Source organism: Copidosoma floridanum, unplaced genomic scaffold (assembly GCF_036245765.1).
Source record: "Copidosoma floridanum isolate Cflo_tuat_1 unplaced genomic scaffold, Cflo_Japanese_pri ptg000001l, whole genome shotgun sequence".
Classification (NCBI taxonomy): Eukaryota; Metazoa; Arthropoda; class Insecta; order Hymenoptera; family Encyrtidae; genus Copidosoma; species Copidosoma floridanum.
The window spans coordinates 9,873,618-9,895,361 of NW_028321878.1; the positions used below are offsets into that span (position 1 = coordinate 9,873,618).

General features: G+C 41.8%; 1 protein-coding gene across 2 annotated transcripts in view; it reads left to right on the forward strand.

The window, feature by feature from the left end:
• sfl (N-deacetylase and N-sulfotransferase sfl) overlaps positions 1-21,744 on the forward strand; it is a 148,760-nt gene that overhangs the window by 88,935 nt on the left and 38,081 nt on the right. For both annotated transcript variants that reach the window (XM_089598724.1, XM_014364510.2), the window contains exon 3: positions 18,125-18,322. In XM_089598724.1, coding sequence (XP_089454850.1) covers positions 18,125-18,322 — 198 coding nt within the window. The remainder of the gene's footprint in view (positions 1-18,124; positions 18,323-21,744) is intronic.

The following is a 21,744-nucleotide window of genomic DNA, read 5'->3' on the forward strand; positions in this document are numbered from 1 at the left end:
CAGCTGTTAGATTCCAAAAACAATTAGTTAACAGTGTTAGTATTTGGGTGTGAATGTAAGGATGAAATAAAAGGGATGCGTGTGGAGTTAACGCAGCTCAGGTAAATATTATTCTCAGGGGGTTCCTGCGCATACTTAAATCTAGCACGAGGAACTACAGGACTTTAGGAAAGAAGGGGACTTCTACAGCAGCGTTGGGCGTCAAAGACACCCACCACTGAACTGGCCTAGAGCTCGCGATTAAAATAAGTTGTTAAGTTAAAAAAGAAGAAGAAAAGTTAATAAAACTTTAAGGTAAAAATAGTAAGACTTACTTCCTTGCCTTTTTCCAGGCCGTCGCAAGCTTTAGGCCTAGCCGTAGACTATATCGCAGGAGACTTAAAACAATACTGTCTAACAACGCTGGACAATATATTTTGGAACACTATAGTGTAACCGCTCGACGTATTAAGAAATATACAATGTGAGCGAGCCCCTTTTATACACGATGCAGGTGAGCATCACCTCCCACTCCCGAAAATGGTATCTATAGTGGGGTCTTCGAATAAGCGCTCAAGCTGAACTCAACAGTTATTTCGTAACTACTAACACTACTACAATAGGCTTTTGTTTCGAAACAAATTTCTAGAAATTACCTCTAGTAGCAAACAAAGAAAATTGAATATAAATTAAAGTTTTAAAAGCTGCTGCTGAATATCAAGTAAATAAATACTTAATATAAGAAACTTAATAAACCCATAACGAAACGTGAGGGAGATAATGCAGTTAACTTGATATTTTTCACGTGTGACTGCAATTTCTGCGGATGACATTGATAACGCCATTATCAACATAAAGAAATTTGGAAAAAACAAATGGTTTTTTGGTCATAAAGTAGTTTGTCACGAGGTTAATCAGAAATATTAGTTCTTGTATTGCGAAGCTGGGCTAAATAGTACTTTTCCTACTTTGGACGTTTTGTAAGGGTCCGGTATGCGCTCGGCAAAGAGAACAGGAATTGCACGTGGTGCGCTTCTAAATAGGGCAAGTTCAAGGAGTCTAAGACCTGGTGCTTGCCATTGCAAGGCGCTCCACTAGATACGTAAACTACCATATATATCAACTTCTTCTAAGCCTCACGTATTACAAATCAAGATAAAGAATAATACAACCTCCTTTACACTCATCTACGGGTTTTCCTACACATTGTTTCATAAATATTACCATCAATCTTTCTATACCACGTGTCTTGATCTTGTGGCGTTTATATCGACTACAAAGGCTATTTGACACAATTGAAAAAACTAAACAGAAAGAAGATATAAAGCTTCTCTATAATTACCTCGATAATTATCAAAAGGTGGAGGCAAGAAACGAACGAAAGAGTAAATTATGTCACTAGGGCTCAAAGTGTGGCCTGAGAATAAAAACCGACGGTTGCACTTTGCGGCTAAATTAAAATAAATTGAAAAGAATTTTAAAATACACAAAGACTTTGAAAAAATGTTCCTCCATGTAGAGGAGGAGTCATTATCTAAAACCAGATTATTCGATAATAGCCATTTCATACGACACACACAATATTAGAGTATGACGTAGTAAAGCATATCAGTATCATGAGAATTACTGGAACGGTAAGTGCGTAAATATCAGTCGCTTTCTGTCGAAATGTAAGCTATTTGGTTTGAAATAACGATAACGAAAACAAAGAAATAGTTTTTTTAGTTGATAAAAATATGATAAGAAGAATACACAAGGCGTAAGTAATAAATATTATTATCTATACAAAAATTTTTAGGTTTGAGTTTCTTGCAACTTTTTGTCCTTGAGCTGCACTTTGCACCCTAAAGACGTAACTTACTAAGTCGTTTGTTTCTTGAAATTAATGTTTTAGGAATTATTTGGAAGTTTTATACCTATTTTACCTTGTTTATTTAAATTGTGGTAACAACTTTCCCTAAGCATTCCCCTCATAACAAAATGTGCTATTGCAGAATTTTAAGCGTAATGCATAATTTTTACTGCTCAAACGCTTGTTGACGTAAAAATTCAAGGAAATAAATAAACAGGAATGTTTGAGCAATTTAATAAGTTAGGAAATGGTCGAGATTATCTAATCTCTTACTACACCTGAAATGTTGTGGTGTATTTTTGTCACACCAATAAATTCATTTTTATTCCTGTCGCATGCAACTGCTTTTTTACTGTGTGACGTACTGTATATAGATGCGTATTCTATAGATTCAAAATAAATCAGTTTTTAAAAACTTTTTATTATCATGTAAGTCAACCGAAGTAATTGTTTTTGCTTTAAGCTTCCTAAGATTACATTAACTTTCTTTTGAGAAATAAAAAAGTTGTCGAAGCGATAAAGTGAGAAGAGACCTTTTTTCTTTCTAGCAGAGCTTACACTTTAATCAGAAAATGCAAATAACTATTTTTAAACTAGAGACCCTTTAGTTAATACATACGATCAAAAATAGTTTTGTACGTAGAAATTAAATGTAATATGACCAACATGTCATCGATGTAACACAGCATATTAGTGTCGTACGAGGTGTGCCGTAATTTACGTTTACCGAAATACAGATAGGTATTTTGTATTCAATAAAAATAAATGGTTACATCTTTTTAAAATCAGTACACTTTAGTATACAAAAAATGTTTTATATAGACTTTCAACACAAGAACAAATTTTGTGCATGTTTCAAAACTGGTAAAAAAATATTTGTCTTAACAAGCTTCCCCGCACATTAGTATCTTGTTTTAATAATCAAACTCCAAGATTAAGTAATACATACAATTGGATTGGTAGTTACTGTAATGTGAAATATTTTTGTGCAATATGATGTTTATTGTGAAATATTTAAGTACCCAGTTAAATTTTTATAGCTTTAGAAATAAAAATTCATTTGACTCTAGTTATTAACTAAGCTTCATATCAATTTATTGATTTCCTATTATGTGGAAGGATTATTTTAATATGTTTCATTTTAATATAGGACAAAAGTTTCTATTTTTAGCTTTTACTTCCGTATAAGCTGGTCAAAATTATTTACATTTGATTTTTATCTACCCTTGTTTAATTGTTAATGATGTCCATGTCAATATTGCAGACAAAGTCAAAATAAAGAGGATTACACTTCACTATAGTTAACATCCACAATCATCGAATATTGAGTTGAACAGTTGCATTGGGAAAAGCATGGCCTTTTTTGTCGTGCAGTATATTAGATTCACACCTGAAGAAATAAGGAAACAAAGCCAAATATTCTACAACTACTTACATGCATTTAAAGTTTCGTAGATTATTTTATTTCAGTCTTGTAATTCCATTAAATACACTTTTTTTGAGCTAGGCAAAATTTAATAAAGTTCACGCTCGCTGTCATACTTGCTTAGTGAGTTATCAAAAGCACATTCACTTGTTCATTAATTTTGTTTCTTTCACTCATAATATTTGTGTGGAAATCAATATAGTTTTCATGCCCATAACATTATAATTTAACGTAAGCTGTGAACATAAGTGCATTGACTTGAGTGCCTCATGGTCTAATTTTCCACGGAATCTAGCAGTTGCCTATTCGTTCTCCTTATCCTTTTCTGACGAAAGCATCTTCCACCTTGCCGTTGTTTAGTTGAGTAGTAAACGTATCATTCTTGTAGTATTTTTCACTTTTTGATGCGTTAACTTTTTTTAATTTTCTATACTTGAATTACTTCGGAAAAAAAAAATTTTTGTAAACGTTTGTTACTGACAGTTTTCAAGAGTAGATAAGAGTTATCTTTGCGTACAAAATGTCATTAAGCAATTTCGTGCTTTGTGTTCTGTTACATTATCACATTGATACTAGCTGCGAAGACTATCATCGTTTCATTTATTTCAATAACTTTCAACTCATTTTCTTTACTTTTGTCAAGCAACAGTAAATCAATTATTAGTTTTGGGTAATGGATGGATTGGTTGACGATAAATAATGTTGTTTCTACATTTTATTTCATTTTGTTTATTTATTTATTTATTTATTTTTTTTTTTTTCAAACTATTCGCATCAACAAAAACAGGAGTAAAAATATACGTCTGGAAAACAATATTGCGAGGCATCGGAAACCCTTTTTTTTATTATTCATTAATTTTGATATTCTGCTACTTACTCAGATCAAGCGTTAGTTAAATTTAAAATGTAACAGGTGTTGCTTTAAATAATCTATCTCAGCTGATTATGTTAACCTACATTGTAAAAAATTTTTGTAATGAACCCACTAAATTTCTTTCGGTATGAAAATGAATTTAATTTAGTGATTCGTTCTTCTTGTCTACAGAGTCAAAGTGGCTGTGTGAAAGTTCTGTAGTATCTTCTTTGTACATCTCTTTCCTGTAATAGAACAATGACATTAATTAAAAGTAATTTAAAAGTTATTAAAAGTAATTTAATAAATGTTAATTTCATCTGCTCTTGGCTAGTGGGCGTAAAAAACTTAAAGAATTTAAGTTTTTTTAAGAATTTAAGAATTCTTTAAGTTTTTTACGCCCACTACTCAACGGAAACCACGGGAAGGTGGCAGATACTTCCGTCAGGAAAGGATAAGGATAACGAATCGGCAGCTGTTAGATTCCAAAAACAATTAGTTAACAGTGTTAGTATTTGGGTGTGAATGTAAGGATGAAATAAAAGGGATGCGTGTGGAGTTAACGCAGCTCAGGTAAATGTTATTCTCAGGGGGTTCCTGCGCATACTTAAATCTAGCACGAGGAACTACAGGACTTTAGGAAAGAAGGGGACTTCTACAGCAGCGTTGGGCGTCAAAGACACCCACCACTGAACTGGCCTAGAGCTCGCGATTAAAATAAGTTGTTAAGTTAAAAAAGAAGAAGAAAAGTTAATAAAACTTTAAGGTAAAAATATTAAGACTTACTTCCTTGCCTTTTTCTAGGCCGTCGCGAGCTTTAGGCCTAGCCGTAGACTATATCGCAGGAGACTTAAAACAATACTGTCTAACAACGCTGGACAATATATTTTGGAACACTATAGTGTAACCGCTCGACGTATTAAGAAATATACAATGTGAGCGAGCCCCTTTTATACACGATGCAGGTGAGCATCACCTCCCACTCCCGAAAATGGTATCTATAGTGGGGTCTTCGAGTAAGCGCTAGATTTGACAAGCAGTGGTAGGAGAAATACAGCGAATGAACGATTCTCCATGGAGGGATGATCTAGGGAAAAAAAAAACTTGGTGTTTCGAGCTAATTAGTGACGGATGACGCGAGCTAGCTCCGCTTCTTCCAAAAATCTCCCCGATCGCGCGGTACGATTTCTGTATTGCCGGGCACACAGGAAAGTCGCTCGTGCAGGATCGCTGTAGTTTTAGGGGCACTGCACAAAAGAACTAACGCCTTGGATTTAATGAGAGCGAATGAGAACAAAGTATATGTACAGCTGCTTGGGGGGGAAGTTGTGATCGAGTAAGGAGAAAAAGTAATCGCTTCGCGAAAACTGCTTGCTCTCATCGTATTTTATCCAACCGTACGGGTGTTTGTACTGTGATTTTTTTTAGGCTCTTCCCGGATGTGACAGTACCTATAAAAATTGAGTTATGCCGCGTAATTTGTTCATTTTGTTTCCTCGTTAGTTACGAGCGTCGAAATTTATTGATGTTTATTTTTTAACTTCATTCATAATATGCCTTCCCTCCCGAAATCATGTCGATTATATCTCTTCGAAAATGAATATTCTCCACCCCTGGTTTCGTTTGTAGATCGACGTTGTTTTGTTTGAAATTTATTTCCGCGCAACTTATGATTGTACACGCGAGGGTAGATTCTGTATGATTTTTCCGGGTGAATAAATCAGATTTTCATGAAAAAATTCCACGAGAAAAGATACATTTTACGGTACTAAAAAATAATTAAAATTGTATTTTTGCTTTTCCTACTCGGTTGAAACACAGTAAATTGGTAAAACACAGTTTCTTGCAATTTTAGCGCTTCAAGTTGACTTTTTGTGATTAATCACACAGTACTGAATCAACAAAATGTGATATTTGATGCACATGACTTTTTTTTATGCATATTCGAGCTTTTCATGTAATAAAAGCAAACTGATGAGAGAAGGCAACTCCACCACGAGAGCGACAGCATGTCACCGCCTCGGAAGAGTACTTTCTTCCCTCCTCTTTGGTAAAACTCGCGGCGGCATCTCTTAATGAAAATCCAGCCGTGGTCGGCCGGACGATTTCTAAAGAAAAGTCTGGAATTGCGAAGACCAACGCGCGCACGCTTCGAACTTTGCGCACAAAAAAAAAAAAAAAAAAAAAAAAAAAAAAAAAAAAAAAATAAACTTTGCAGAAACCCTATATCGAGCAGAGCCCCTCTCTGGACACGCACGTACAGTACACACTCGTGCTTCATTTCACCGGTATTTACTTGACAATTACAGCGAGCCTTGTACCCTTTGCCGCCCGACAAAGCAGCAAGTTGGCTTTTCCACGGAACACGTACGTGAAATTTCAGCCAAACGCGGTACACAATATTGGCTGATATTAGTTTTGAGCTCCCGACTCCTGCCTCCTCGCGCAAGTACAAGTACAAACACCTTGGGCTTTAACTTTATCGAGTAAACACGCACGTTTATGATTTTCACTGGCGCGCATGAGTACCTACATTGTCGCTCCTGCTATCTCGGGCAACAGCATCCACGCAAAGTTAAACTATCATCATATCCCCGTGCACTGTTTGTTGCGGACGGGCTTTGAAATTACATTTTTCCTCCCACGAAACAATGGAGTTTATTATTGAAAATACAATATACGAGCGTTCGTTTCGTAATTGCACGAAAAATGCTTCTGTACCTCAGTTGTTATTTGAAAATACCTCCGAACGACGCAAGGATAACAAGCACACAAAATTTTCCCCACTGTTCAAATACACGCCCGAGCGGGTGACTCTTTTTTTTTTTTTTTTTTTTTTTTCCTCCCCTCCCCCCTTGTTTCGAGCGAGTTGAAATAAACTATCTGCCGGTCGAATCTCTCCATCCGTCACGTGAGTTTAAACGTAAAATTACGGCTCTCTGTTGATTCGCGCGAGTACACGTACATACATACTTGTAGGGTACGGAGAAATCCCGGCTCAACTCGCATAATTTTTTTCTTTTTTTTTTTTTTCGCCTGTCCCCTAATGGTACGCTGTCGCATGACGTTACTGCGGCTCGAACGTCAAACTCCGTTTCTGAGAATCGCGTGTTCGCGACTTCGGGAGTTATACTTACACATACATGTATTTGTGCACGCTTGTTCTCCTTTTGTTATTGCTCTCTCGTAAAACGTCGCGCGGCTAAACAAACACGCGCTCTCACCCTGTAGTGCTGAAAATTAAAGCCAAACAGAGGTCGTGGGTGTTTGTATGTATACGGTTCAAATGGATCGATCAAGAGTCGAGTGAAAAGGAAAATATACAAGTGGCGCGTGTTTCGATGTGGCGATGACAAATTTACTTGCCTTGCTCAATGGCAATCGAGGCGCCCTTCGGCCAACGAAGAGAGACATATGCGGGGCACGACTGAAATTGCATGAAACGGGGTGAATTTGCATAGCGTGACTTTTTTCGTACGGATTTGATGCCTCTGCAAAAGGAAAAATATAGCGTTGCACGCGATTGATGCAAATTTAATATCTTCGCCCATCGAGATTTTTTTTTGGTAAAAATTATTTGCAGAGAAAAAAAGAATCATTTCACTGCTGTTGACAGCTACGACATTCCTCGTTTAGTTGTCAAAGCCGAGTTGAGGAATCCTACATAAGCTCCCCAACGCGTTATCAACCCTCCAAACTGTCACGCCCCGACTCCCGCACCCAATAATAAAAATCTCGCAAAGTATATCATTAATTCTCGCTCCTTTTTTTCCCCCCTACTTTTAAAATTCGCGTCGCATGCGCCTCCTCCGTACACGTCGCGCTGTAAAAAGTGTATACCCGGGGTCGCTTCTCTCATGAAAATTTCATCGGCTCTCGAAAGTTGCTCATCTCCCGCGAAACTTTTAGCCCCTTTTCGTACACCGTGCCCATATAGACATCCTTCGGCGCGTGTACCCGTTTTCTTATTTCTCCTTTTTGGAGACACCGAAGAAGACGAGCAGCAGAATAGCCGGAGCAGCGTATCGGCACCGGAGAAAGGGAGCCGGGATTAATCATATGCACGGAAGCCTCGATCTCTTCCGCGCTCTCGAGAATCTTCGGGGGGGTGTACTGGTTGTCTGCTGCTCCTTGACCCACTTTCGCAGCACAGGGCGTTTATTCCGAAGCGTTTGGGGAGGGATGGAGGAGCCACTCGAGAATTTTCAGATGTCGCTGGTTTTTTGCACGCGCGAGATGTTTGAGCTCCACCGAGGGCTGGGCACTTGCGAGGAGTGTAATCGAGGGTGGTGCTGTAGGGTGACCTTGATCCGCCGTCGGTCTTTTCGAGGATTCCTACTGGCACCATTTCCAATCAAAAGAGACCGAGTTTTTATTCGACGATGATTTCTGTTCCACTTTTTTTGAATCAATATTTCACATTATTTCACACGGGGGTGTACAATTTATTTACCGAACCCAAAAAGGGCATAAAATTTTACACTAGTTAACAATAAGTACATCGTTGTCTCCAAGCAAGACATTTACATTTTATTTGCTTGAATTTATTATTATTTTTTTTTTTTTTCAAACAATTTTAAAAGCTCGAGAATATTTCCGGATGAAATTGAATTTTTTTGCTGAATAAAATATACTTTAGCAATCGCTTGACTCAAAGATAAGATACGCCTGTCGTTCCGCATCGTCGAAACGGTATACGTATCACGTGCATGTACAGCGTCACTCTGCTCCTTTTTCCCTTCCGGTGAAGTAATCTTCGATCGGTAATTAGGACCCGAGCTGGCATCGTCGCAATTAACGCCAAGAGAAAGGAAAATGACGCCGGGAGACCAAAGAGCCCTACCATCTATACGCATATATACATTTTTACGGAAAGAACGGATGGGACGAGGGGAAAAAAGGGGAGGAGGGATAGCGGAGCAAGAGTTTGAAGATGAGTCGATTATCCGCAGCGAAAGTAAAGTAGTGCCTATAGACGTGTACCAGTATCCGGCGAGAAGGTGCGATCTAGACGCCCGTGAGCCCCTCCGACGTCGTCGTCTTTCCCTCGATAATCCTTCAGCCCATTTCCTCCTGCACCAGGAAGATCTCCCGCCCCTTTTTACAGCTCCCCTTTCGCTTTACGTTTTTATCTCATTAGCCGGGCCTTTAGTCAAGACTCATCCTCCTCCTCGCGACGTCTCTTCTTGGTTTTTTCTCTTCTTCTCGACTCCGGTAGCTGGACCAGCTCCGTTATTGTCCTTACTCGGCTTACCTCTACCCCCCTCCCCATTTTTCTTTGTTTTCTCGGATTCGCACCCCAATGTATATACCTACGCTCGAGAAAACGCACAAAGACCGATTCGTCCGTCCTGCATCGGCTGTTGAAGCACTTTTTTCATCCATTCCCCCCTGGTCCTCGCCGTGTAATCGAGCCCTGCAATTATTATTATTTTTTTTTTTTTTTTTTTTTTTTACAATCGGGGCGCGAAAACGCAATCAGTTTTTAATATCATTGCACTTCGAGTCCTCCCCGTTTTTGCCACACCTCCCACGTTTTCCTTTGTTTTTCGCCAATTTCCACGGACCGACCGCCAACCGAGCCACAAGCGAACGAGCGAACTCTCAGCTGCAGCTGCAATTTAATCGCAAGGGGGAGGGTCGACAATGGCCGGCAGTGGCTGCACGCCGCCAAGGCCCCCCCCCCCAACCATCTAAAATTGCGTTCTCGCCAACTCTCTCTCTCTCTCTCTCTCTCTCTCTACCGCGCCCCTTCCACTTTCCGGCTCTGTAATCGCTGGCGCGACGTTATTAGCGTTCGAACGACGCGCACAGGAGGAGGAGGAGGAGGAGGTTGGTATACGTATATTATTGAGCATTAAACTCGCCGATGCGTGAAATTCGAGGCGCAAAACAGGGGGCCGGCGAGTCCAACTTGTGACAATGATTAACGCGCGAGCGCGGATGTATCCCGCGTGCGCTCTAATATCCGCACTTAGTTGCTATATATACGGGCCGGGGGAAGGGGGGGAGGGGAGGCAACGAGTACACGGACTCTTTTCAGGAGTGACGCGCGCTGAATCGGGTGCAGTCGAGAGAGTTTGCGCGCGAGGGGCGAACTTTTTGCTCGAGAGTCATTGGGACGGGGCGAGGGGATTATATGCGCACTGCTTTTGTGCCAAAGTTTTGATGGGCTCGCGGGGTAAGGTGCGCACGGGATACCTGGAAAAAAAAACACACGGACAAAAGTGCTCACGCCACACTCCGTACACATCGTGTGTAATTAGTTTTCTTTTGTTTCGGACTCTGAGGTGTGGCGTGGATACCTGTTTTTTCTTCTTCATATTTTTTTAAATCGCACAGAGCACGCACGTTTTTAATTTAAATGTTGAATTTAAACGCGCACTGGGATTTAAAAAAAAAAAAAATTACTGGGAATTTGGAAGAAAAAAAAAAAAGTCTCTCCCTAACGAACAGTACAATCGTAGTTTTTTTACTCCCGTTGAAATTTTAATTGAACCGTCCACAGTCGGATTTAAAAAAAAATACCATTTAAAAAAAACAAAGGGTGGCTGTTGCCCTTTTTGTTCGCTCCTCGCGTGAACATCAGCGGTTCCATTTAAAGTAAAGCTCAACAAACAGCGTGGAATTTCACAATAAATTTTTCAATTATTCGAACAATCGAACGCAGTTTTAAATCGTCCACCCCTTCAATCGAAAGCCCCAACCCACCGATTTTGCATTGCGTGTATTCGGCTGCAAAGGAGTGTCGATTCGAGCTCGCTTTGACTCGCAAGGCTGCACTTGTTACGCTTTGTTTTGTTGAAACGAATGAACATTTGATTGCGAATCGTCGAATATCCAACCGATTACTACACTTTCAATAAAAGCTGCGATCGTTGAATTGAAAAGTTTGCTCATAAAATCTGTTCTTTTCCACCTACACCTTGACTCGATCGATACACTATTACGATTGTTCGTCTGAGACTCGAGACACGGTGCGCTTATATATATTTACAACAGGCGTGTAGGGTAGAGACGCATCTTTCCCAACTTCAGGACTACTCGGGGATCTTTCAAAATTTATAACGATGAATTTTTCGCGACGAGCATCGTCGTCGAGAAGAGCAGGTGAAAAAAAAAAAAAAAAACCACCACCACCCCCTATCTCTCTCCAACACACTCGTGCGAGCACGTTCTCAAGGACTTTTATTCCTCGACTACGTATACGCCACTTGACACGGAACTAACTCTTCGTGCCTATAACGCGTGCCACACCACCCACTGCATATGCATATATATGTATATACACGTGTACCGCTACACACTTAACGTGTACACTGCAAAAGCAGCCGAGATGCTCGAAAGCTCGCGCTCCCGTGTAGGTACACCGGAATATCATTAACCCTCCTCCTCCTCCTCCTTAAAGCTACGCAAATATCCAAGAGTGGAGAGCAAGTCGGAGCTTATCCAGTCGTGCGATCGTCACCACTCCCACGTACATGGCTACATATATACAATATATGTATATATATTATAGACACGCCAGTGGTATTGCTGGTAGTATAGCTGTATACAGACGTAGTAGTACACTTCTCTCAAGACGCCTCGTCGTCGTCATCGTCGCTAATCGTCGATCAGCTGTGGCTATTATTCGGCGCAAGGGAGGTGGAGTACGGTGGAAATGAAGTGTTACTGCTGCTGTTGCTGTACACCCGTGTACCACGGGGGCGTTACCGTAAATTCGCATTAGAGCTTACAAGCGAGAGATGGTTATAACAACAGCGACGGCGACGAGGACGGTAAGGGGGGGGGGATGAGAGCTTCGTTTCCCCGATGCGCCGATGGACGAGGACGTCGTCAAGGGGTGTCTCTCGTCGTGCCGGGGTTGAGGCCTTTCGCGGGGCTCTTCATAATAAGCTCTTGTTTCCGAGCTCTGGGCGTTTCGGCTCTCCCCCGTTAACTTGGCTCTTGCTCCTACGCGCTATCTATCGCGCTGCTCGAACTCTAATACAAGTTGTGCGTCGCTGGGCCACTGTGGCTGTATATACGTATCTGCCGGCTCGGTGTGCGGACGATCTTGAGAACTCGGGCAACGAGCGCCCGAGGGCGAATCCACTTCAGAGTTGGGAATTTTATCATCTTGATAGCTCTCGGTTGTCGAATCGGATGGTTCTACAATATTTTCGTTATCTCGTGTCAATCATAACGGACAGCCTTTGAAAAAATAAGCTTTGGTTGAAAAATATTCAGAGATGGATGGAATTATTGATTTTTAAAACGTTATAGTCCCAGTACTACTTTTCTAGTGTTTGAAAGACATTTTTAGAGGTATTTCTATAGTCAGATGAGACCAAGTCCCTCGTAAGGACATTTTAAAAAGAGTAGGGTTTATTTTACAAGTTTATTGGGAAACAAAAATTACTTCATAAACTTTTTCAGGGTTTTTTAATGAAAAAATTGTTGTGTTGATCATTCTAGCTTTTTTATTTTAAAAAAATTTTTAAAAACCATTATTTAATCTTTTATCTTGCAACTTGAAAAAACCACTTGACGTTGAAAATTCGGAAAAATCCAAGTTAATGGCCGAAATTTCAAACTGTAATGAATGCTCGTGATTATCGGTATAGAGCGATACAGTCAGTTTGGTTTAATAAAAAAATAGAATTTATTATAATTTACAAAGTTGCATGCCAATACATTAACAGCTGGTTTTTACGCTTTTGCAAATAAATATTGCTCCAATATCCATTGAATCGCAAATCAAACAAAGTGAATTTCAACATCCCACCTACAAATGTCCAGGGTGGAAATAAAAAACATACATCGCTCGAAAGAGTAAATTTGATTGATAGAGCTCTTGTGAAGTACATATACATATGTATTTTAGTGACTTCGTTCGATTAATGTAACAATAAAAAAAAAAAAAAAAAAAAAAAAAAAATTTAATTGACAAAAAAACAATAAGCTCGACAATAAGTATATACAAAAAGCAACCCAATGACAGGTACCCTCGATGCACGTGCAGCCAAACTTCTGAAGATACATCCTTTCTCACACGGGTCCATGCACCACACACGTATAGCTCCCATCTCTCTTGATCTCCATCCATCGCTTATCCCTCCTCCCCCCCGTTCCGTACCGTACGTATATACAGTCATCCTCAGCCCCCGAATCTCGCAATTCCTGCTCTCCGGCTTCAGCCTCCCTTTGCTAATAGGCTTAACCCCCGGACCATAGAGTCACGCACCCCCCACGTGTACCCACGTACCTCCACGTGGCTATATACACACAGCCGCGTATAGTAAGCAATACATATGTGCTCGTACGCGCGTGCGAAAGCAGCCGTATACACGACACGATTGCTATATACCATACACAGTTAGAGAGGACAGGTATAGGTGGGTAGGTCGTATCTCAGCGAGATTACGGTGTACATACGTGTTCGGGTCGGAGCTTACGAGGGTAAGCGCCTATCTTGTCCCTATGTGTGTATCCTCGACCGCTTGCAGCAGTATATAATATATACATACACACCTACTGTACAATCTCTCTTACCTCGACCCTTTATATGCACATTGTATGTCGTGCGTGCGTGTTACACACACATACACACACATACCTGCCTGGGCATTGCTCAGCTGTACAGCGTCCAAAGGGATACCACTCGCCTACTGCTTCTTCACCTTGTACCTCCAGAACGTGGAATTGGCCTCGGCGGCCTCGACGTGCAGCTATGATTGCTTTTTGCATGTGGCGTTTCGGGTAAATGGCTTTCGTTCAGGGGAGGTTTGCTTTTATTGTACGTATGTAGTACCCTCGCGAGCGAACGGGAGAAAAGCAAGCAGCGCGATATGGATAGCTATTGCAGCGTATTGGGACTCCGCAGTGCAAGTGGTGATTTCTTTTTTTTTTTTTTTTTTTTACTATTTTTACACTTTTTTTATGCACAATCGATGCGCGTGGCTGAAAGTTCTCGTTATTGCGCACGATTGTAGGATTTATTAATTGACGGATGTACAATCCCAATAAGAGAAGTAAAATAAAAATGATGGGTATTTCTGTGCAGCGCTGTTGATGGGGGAAAAAAAATGTTTTAATTGGATCGAGAAAGTAGGTATACGTAGGAAACGTGGTGCTGATATAAATATATTTTTCATGCTAGTACGCGAGTTCCGCAGTGGCCCTTATATTTCCTGTCAAAAATGTTTTTTTTTTTTTTTTTTTTTTTTCTACGTGCTACATATTAAACGTACTCCAGTCGGGCTGATTTAAAATTTATATTTTCATGCATACGACGTTAGAATTTAATATCGTATTATGTGCTCGTGAGATGATGCATAAATTACGTTGCATGCGATTCGAGACGCCGAGAAGTATAAAGAATGATGGACTGAATTAAAATTTGTGTCAGAAATAATACGTCGTTGCTTATTGTTACTCGTGTCCGAAATTACCTACCATTCTATAAGCCTAAAAAATGCATCTATACATATAAAAACAAATTGAAATTCAAAGAAAGAGGTATATCTCGCGAGCAATTTTTTCCAAAACACTTTGTAATGTATACAATAATAACACTGATTGCCTTGTTTGATGAAATAATGGCCCTCCGGTCAGAGTTTCGTGCACTTGTACCTAATTTTGAGAAATCGGTATACTTTTTAATCATTGCGCTCTGCGACTAATGGCTAAGTGATTGCTATTGTGAAACATTTCAAGAATTACGAACCACTTTGTAATGCGTACCTATACACTTATAATTTGGAATTCCTTGAAGGCAGTTTGTCCAACAGCATACAATCATCTCACTAGTTGTACGTACAGAGTTAAATGTAAAAAAAAAAAAAAAAAAAAAAAAAAAAAAAAAAAAAAAAAAAAAAACCATCCAACTCGGTTAAAAACGCACGATTATAAGAACATCCAGTAATTGAAATAGTGGCTGATCATCAATTCAAAACAGAAATATATTCGTTTCGAGTTATTGATTTTCAACTTATTCAATAAAACCATAAGATACATTGTATATATCACGCTCATCCCATAAATTCCCAAAGTATTTTCCCTTTGATCACATTATGCGTGGCACGTCTCCATGACCGAAAGAATCTGCGGAATATATGTGCACGTACATCCAGACGTAGCTTAATTTATATATTGTTTTTTTTTATACACGTACATAGGCGTACAATATACAATATACATCGCGTAGGTATCGTGTCGGTATCATCGATTTTTCCTATAGCTACATGTATAAGTTATAACCTGCCATTCACGTGGGAGAACTCGCGATGGGGGAAAAAAAAAGAACTGCAATAGAATGACGTGCACGCGCGCCTTTTTATCTCCGCGTAGGCGGCAGTGACAATTTGAATCGGCGTGAACCGCTCAGATATGTACGTATATATACATATATAATACATGGGTAATGGCACACGGCAGCTACCAAGTTGATTTGCATGATGGATGGCTGGCCTCGCTCGAGTTGCCAAGATACTACATGTACCTGCAGCTCTGCCCATTGATGAGTGAATTCACGAGCTTTATATCTTTTTTTGTCTTTCACTCTCGTCCACTACTATGTGATTGACTGCTCGATTGGCCCCCTCTGAATTTCAATCGGGAGAATATTGGGAAAGAGAACCTCCTGCTTACAATTAAAATTTGTCTTTCTCGCTACGGAGCAGCAGTATAAATTTCATCCCAACCCCCACCAGCCAAGCGTGCCTCCATCGTTAAAAACTCGCACCAACAGTGAGCGCGGACGGGCTCAATTCGAAACGAGCCCGCAGCCAAATGAAAACTCGGCGGTTCCTCCTCGACTAAATGACCGCGGCGACGAGGGTGTAAGCAAAACTGAAACGGGCGAAGGGAAAAAGTTTGACGAACAACTCTCACCACGCGCCGCCGAGTGTCTCTCTAAAACGCTAATTAAACAACCTCGTGGCGGTTGTTGGGTACGGACGGGGTGGGAGAAAAAAATGAAATCGCAACCGCCGCGCGGGCGAGAGGATCGGCCAACTTTTTAATGAAAATCTGTTTCGTTTAAAAAACGCGCGAGCCGGAGCTCGCCCCCGAAACTTTCGAGCCGTATAATTTACTCCCCTTGGCGCGCTCGCGACCACCGAAGAGATACATGTACACTCTTTTTTTTCCTGGTTATGCATACCCGCTGGTAACAAGATTAATTAAAAATTTGACTACTTGAATTGAAAAATTTCTCGTCCCTCTCCCCAAACGCATAAATGCATAAACACAAGAACAGGTGACGCGCACATACGGATAAACCTGTGTACGGTCTGACACGCGCTGTGATTTATTGGGAACTCGTATATCCAGAGGGGTGAGGTATCATCGCATGCTCGCGCGCAGTTAGCCGTCGCCGTTCCTTTCAGCGAGTGCGGGGCACACGGGGCTCCTACTACTATGACGACGACGTATTTATCCCCCCTCTTTTTTTTTTTCTCTTCCTTCCTCTGTATTTTCCTCTTGGCCGACGTTACCTCCAGCTGAGCTTGCGAAGGGGGAACGATTATTCCTCGTATCATCGTTTAGGATTGCTGCTGATTTTTACGAGCTGTTTTTACCGGTTTTAGCTGTAGGTTATCGAGGAGATTTTTTTTTATTGCGCATACGCATAACAAAGATCCACTTTGATTTTGTTGGAAAAGTTTATACGAATTACGCTTTAATCTGATTCGTCCAATTAATAACACTCTTTGCTTCATCTCTTCAAATTTTGGCATGAAAAAAAGAGAAAAAAAAACGCTCGAGAAAAAAAGTTATTGTACAATTTATACACCAAACCAAGAATTAAATGTTCTTCGTAGCTATCGACAGCGTTATCGTAACACGGAAAGCAAATCCCCCATAAACGCAACGACGAAAGATTATCCCCCACTTATCCACCGTAGCGTTAATTCAGCAAAACTACTACGTGTTTGCCCTCACTCGCCCACGACGCGCATCCGTATTGGCGTAGCAGGCAGCCGCCGAAAGAGCTTAATGCCGTCGTATTTACGCTTCCACTTGGCCAACCTTCCCTTGTATCGGCCAGTGTCGGAAGCCTCCACTTTCCTCTGCAACACCGTCCACTTATGACTCCCAACCCTCTGCCAGACCCCACTTGCTCTCGTCCTTTTATCATTATTTATGCGCACTTTGGCAAAGTCCTACAAAGGTATGGATACTGGTTTCCAATATTGTTGCGACACTATATGTATAGATGTATTCTGTAATAAAACATTCTTTGGTTGCAAATTTGGCGAGGTAACGCCGGTGGAAATTACTCAAAACAACAAACAAGCGTATGTACAGTGTAACCCGGATTCGTAAATAATTCACCTCGGCAATGCACTGCGTTAAACATTCAAACGAAAATGTAGCGCTGAATTGTTAAAATCACCTCCAAAACAATCGAGCTTAACCATGACTGGATTCATCGCAAAACTCCACACTCCCTTGAACAAGGAAAAAAAATCCTTGCCATGCGGTTCGCGGAACGAAATTTGATTCATCATACACCCCGTGGGGCCGATAAAAACTTGCGAGAGCGTAGGTACGACCCGTCCACCTGTACGTTGTTATTATGCCCGGAAAGTCTAATTAAGCCTAAAAGCCCGCGTGTAGCCGGGGATCCAGACTAGCGAGGTGGAAGAAGAAGAAGAGGGGGGAATAAAAAGGAGTCGGCAATAAGAAACCGAGAACAAGTCGCGCAGCCGAGTCCTAATTAAAACAGCCGAGCGCAAAAGAAGACGGTGCGGGGGGGGGGGGACCGGCGCCCCGAGGAGAGAGCTATTTTACGCGGCTCGAACAATTCCACACTTTTCGCCTCCTCCCCCCCCCACCCCTGATTCCCCGCGCTGAGTTAACCAAATTAATTTCTCGCGTGCCGACACCGTCAAACTCGAAAGACGGAGCGCCGCCTTACTATATATGTACGACGTAGTCACTGAATTAATTGCAAGTAGAACGTAAGTTAAGGCACTCGTGCGTGTAAGTATCTATGTGTGTATGTGTGTCTTTTGTGTTGCAGTCTGATTCGGCGAGACACGAGGCCGGAGCCGGCGATACGCTGCTCGACGCTCCGGGGAGCGACGAGGCTCCCCAAGGCGCCGGACCACCGTAGCGAGGCGAGGCTCAGGATCGACCCGAAGGTCCTCGTCTTCGTCGAGACGCTCTACTCGAGGCTCGGCCGGGAGATTGCCGAACTGCTCGTCTACAACCGCATCAAGTGAGTACCTGCTTACCATCCACACATATATTATATACTTGTATCGTTGAGCCACCGCGCGCTCCGTATATACAAGTGTAAGGTGTGCTGCTGTAGTTGCAGTTGGTCTGTCGGAGCAGAGGGTGCGATTGAATTATTGATTTGACATCCGACGAGAACTTGGTTCGAATGTCCGTGTGATTCCCAGTAGTTCAACTCGGCGTTCGGTCAGACGGAGTTTCGGTGTACTCATTTATTATTATGTACCCTGCAGACGTACGGGATCCTTTCAAATTTTATCCCCATCGGGGTATTGACTCTTGTAAAATTATATATACTTTTGCACGAGACTGCAGAAAAAAAAAAACCGTCCGTTCGAACAATTTCAGTGAAAAAATGCACAATTATTGCAAAACAAAAAATGATTTGATTTTTTAATTTCTCGAATAAGAATAGGATCAGTTAAATTCATAGTGCACCATGTACCTGATTTCAAAATTAAAATGAGTGAAAAACTACAGGACAGAGCATATGTTTTACTTAATTACGTCGTTCATTTGATTGATTGTATACTTACAAAATTGACGTATGGAACCAGAGATGCATCCAGAATAAAACATCACATACATTTGACGTGTATCCAAAAGGGAAACGTATAAAGACTCGAGTCGAGAGTGGAGGAATCTGTTGGAAAATAGGGTGAAAATAAGAGCTATGCACATATATGCCAGCACCCGGTAAGATTCGCGCTCTCGTGCCATTTTCCCTCTTACGCGTATCGCATTCAAATATCCCAAAGGCGCCCTGCTCGAAACAGACGTCTCGAAATTCATTATCCCATTCTCTCGCGTGACGCGTGAGCTGAAAATTCGATATAACGGAGTTAAGCCCCCGTTTGAGATGCATCGAGCGCCCGCTCGGCGATATCGGGGAAAGGGAAAAAAAAAAAAAAAAAAATCGAGATGAATATTCCCGGGCCGTCTCTTTTCCACGGAGAGGCAGCCCAGCTCCTCCGAGCGATAAATCTCCTCTATCGCGTGTAATATCCCCGCGCAACACCGGCCCCCCGTCACTCGCCCCGGGACTTTTCTAACATTTTATCGCCCTCATTTTCATAAATTCGCTCGCAATAAAATGTACCCGCGCCTCTGCCTGTTCTTGCGCCCCTTGCAATTATTACACCCGACAAGCGAACCCACTTAGTTGTAACCCAGATTCGTCAAACCACGTCTTGATTACGAATTCATTGACCAACCCGGTGCTCCCGTTATTTTTTCCCACAACTTCGCGTTTCTCTTCCGCAGGCGCCCACCACTTCTTGTTCATTCCACGCGATGGCCCCAGCATCCACTTGAGAGGACAAAGTGTAGGTATATATATATACGTCGTCGTCCTCGTAATAGCGGTATATGGTATAGTGCATGTACCTACGGCGCAAAACTTTGTTTACGGAGTAGGTACTGCGGGCGCGCGATCGCAGCAGCACTAATTACGATTAGCCGAGCGTGACTTGTTTCAGCTATGCGCTCCGACCCTACACTGCGCATATATCCGCTTTCGGATGATTTTCAAATTAAGTAAGCACACTCTGGCAATCAAACTCCAAAGGGAAGAAAGACGTGCTCGGACTTTTATTTTAATTCCTTTTTTTTTTTTTTTTTTTTTTTTTCCACTCGTTGCTCTTTCGTTCCGTTTGCTCTTCGTATCGATAGCCAAGTGCTCCCGAAAGCTCCGATACGCAGGAATGATTTTCGAAGTAAAATTATTGGTAATTGAAGATAGGGAACCTGAAAAAAAAAGAAAAGGACGAGAAAAGCCGACCAATTAGTGAATTTCAAAGGAACGGGAGTAGTCGTCTCTCGCAGCTATGGCGACAGGGCGATTAATTAAATTCAATTGACTTTCAGGAGTATAGACCAGGGGTAGTGGGATAGGCAGGGGCAACTTGGCGAGCGTATGGTACGCGGAAAATGAACGGGAGTCGAGGTTCAGCAGAGCTCGGCTTACTTTTCGCACCCGAGCCCTTTATTTGAATCAAAGCTTACAAATTGGAAAAAAATCGAGCTAGTCATTACTACTTCATACACATTGTATACGGGCAGCCACGTCCCCAACAAAGTGCAGAGGCCACATTCCGGGGTCTCAGGTGCTCGCACTGTATATACACACACGAGTGCGCGGAAGAAGCACAATAGGTGCCAGGGGGAAAGGGAATGGGGGTTCAACGTATCTTCCGCGAGAGAGAGCGAACAATGAGGTAGTCCGGAATAAGGAGAGAGATATTCTTTGGCGGATCGATCGCAGATTAACTCGAAGCCAGGGGGGTGGGAGGGGGCGATCAATCTTCATTGTTCCTCCGTCTCTGTTTATCTCCATGGGCCCACCGTTGGCTGGATAACAGATTTATCTCCGTCCCTCGACTTACTTTGGGACATATATACACATCGTGCCCGCGCGTGCGGAATCGACTCGGAGTCTCTACGTTGTCTCGGTTACGAGTTGCACACGCGTATAAACTTATAGGTGTGGCTTGAAACTCGAATTCGAAACAAAAAGGACCAATGCAGTTTCGGCTTCCGTCTTCGTGCAATACCGCGTCCCTTTATGTCCCTCGTAAACCCCCGGCCAACTACCAGCGGCGACTTTATGCCGCTGGCGAGTTATAAACACGCACCGACCCCTTCTTTTATCTCGTTAAGTCACTTCCCCTCCCCCTCAACTCCCGGCGTAGTTTTATACTCCTTTTCGTCCAGCTTCGTTCCGATCTGTGATTTATACGCTTCGAACTTTACGATGTATATATATCCTTTTGTAGGTGGGTGCTCTTCGGCAAATGAATCATTCTTCTTCTGTAAACAATTATATTGACGTATCACAATCGTGATCCCCCCACTCGTCGCGTGCTAATATCGAATCATCGAGTAATACGTCGGCAGGTGTACACATTGACGCAACGTAACTGTTGGAACTCCTCCCCCACGTCGCCATAAATCATCGCCCGTTCGCGAGCCCCTCGGCATGATCGAATCGGATCACGTGTGGAGCATTTCTTATCCGTGGCATGGATCCCGGTACCCGCTCCGTTTTTTTTTTTTCCCCTCCCCAATCTCTTTTTCTGCTTTTCATCTTCCGGCCGCACTCGCTTTTTCATCTTCTCGGTGGTATAGCGTCGACTTGTATCCATCAGGTTTTCGCCGAGGGAAACAATACACGGGGTAATGATACCTTCGATAATCAATTTTATCTTGTGTATAGGCACGTCGAGGTGATGAATCGAGTGTAATTTAGTTTCACATTTAGGACGTGTATTTCATCGTAGTACCCAAGGGGTGTGGATTTAATAATGCGCATCGGTATATTTGTAATAAATAAACATTTATGAAGAGATAACGTAGTGCAATTCTTTCAAACTTTTGATTAAATTATGTAGGGTCACGAGATGA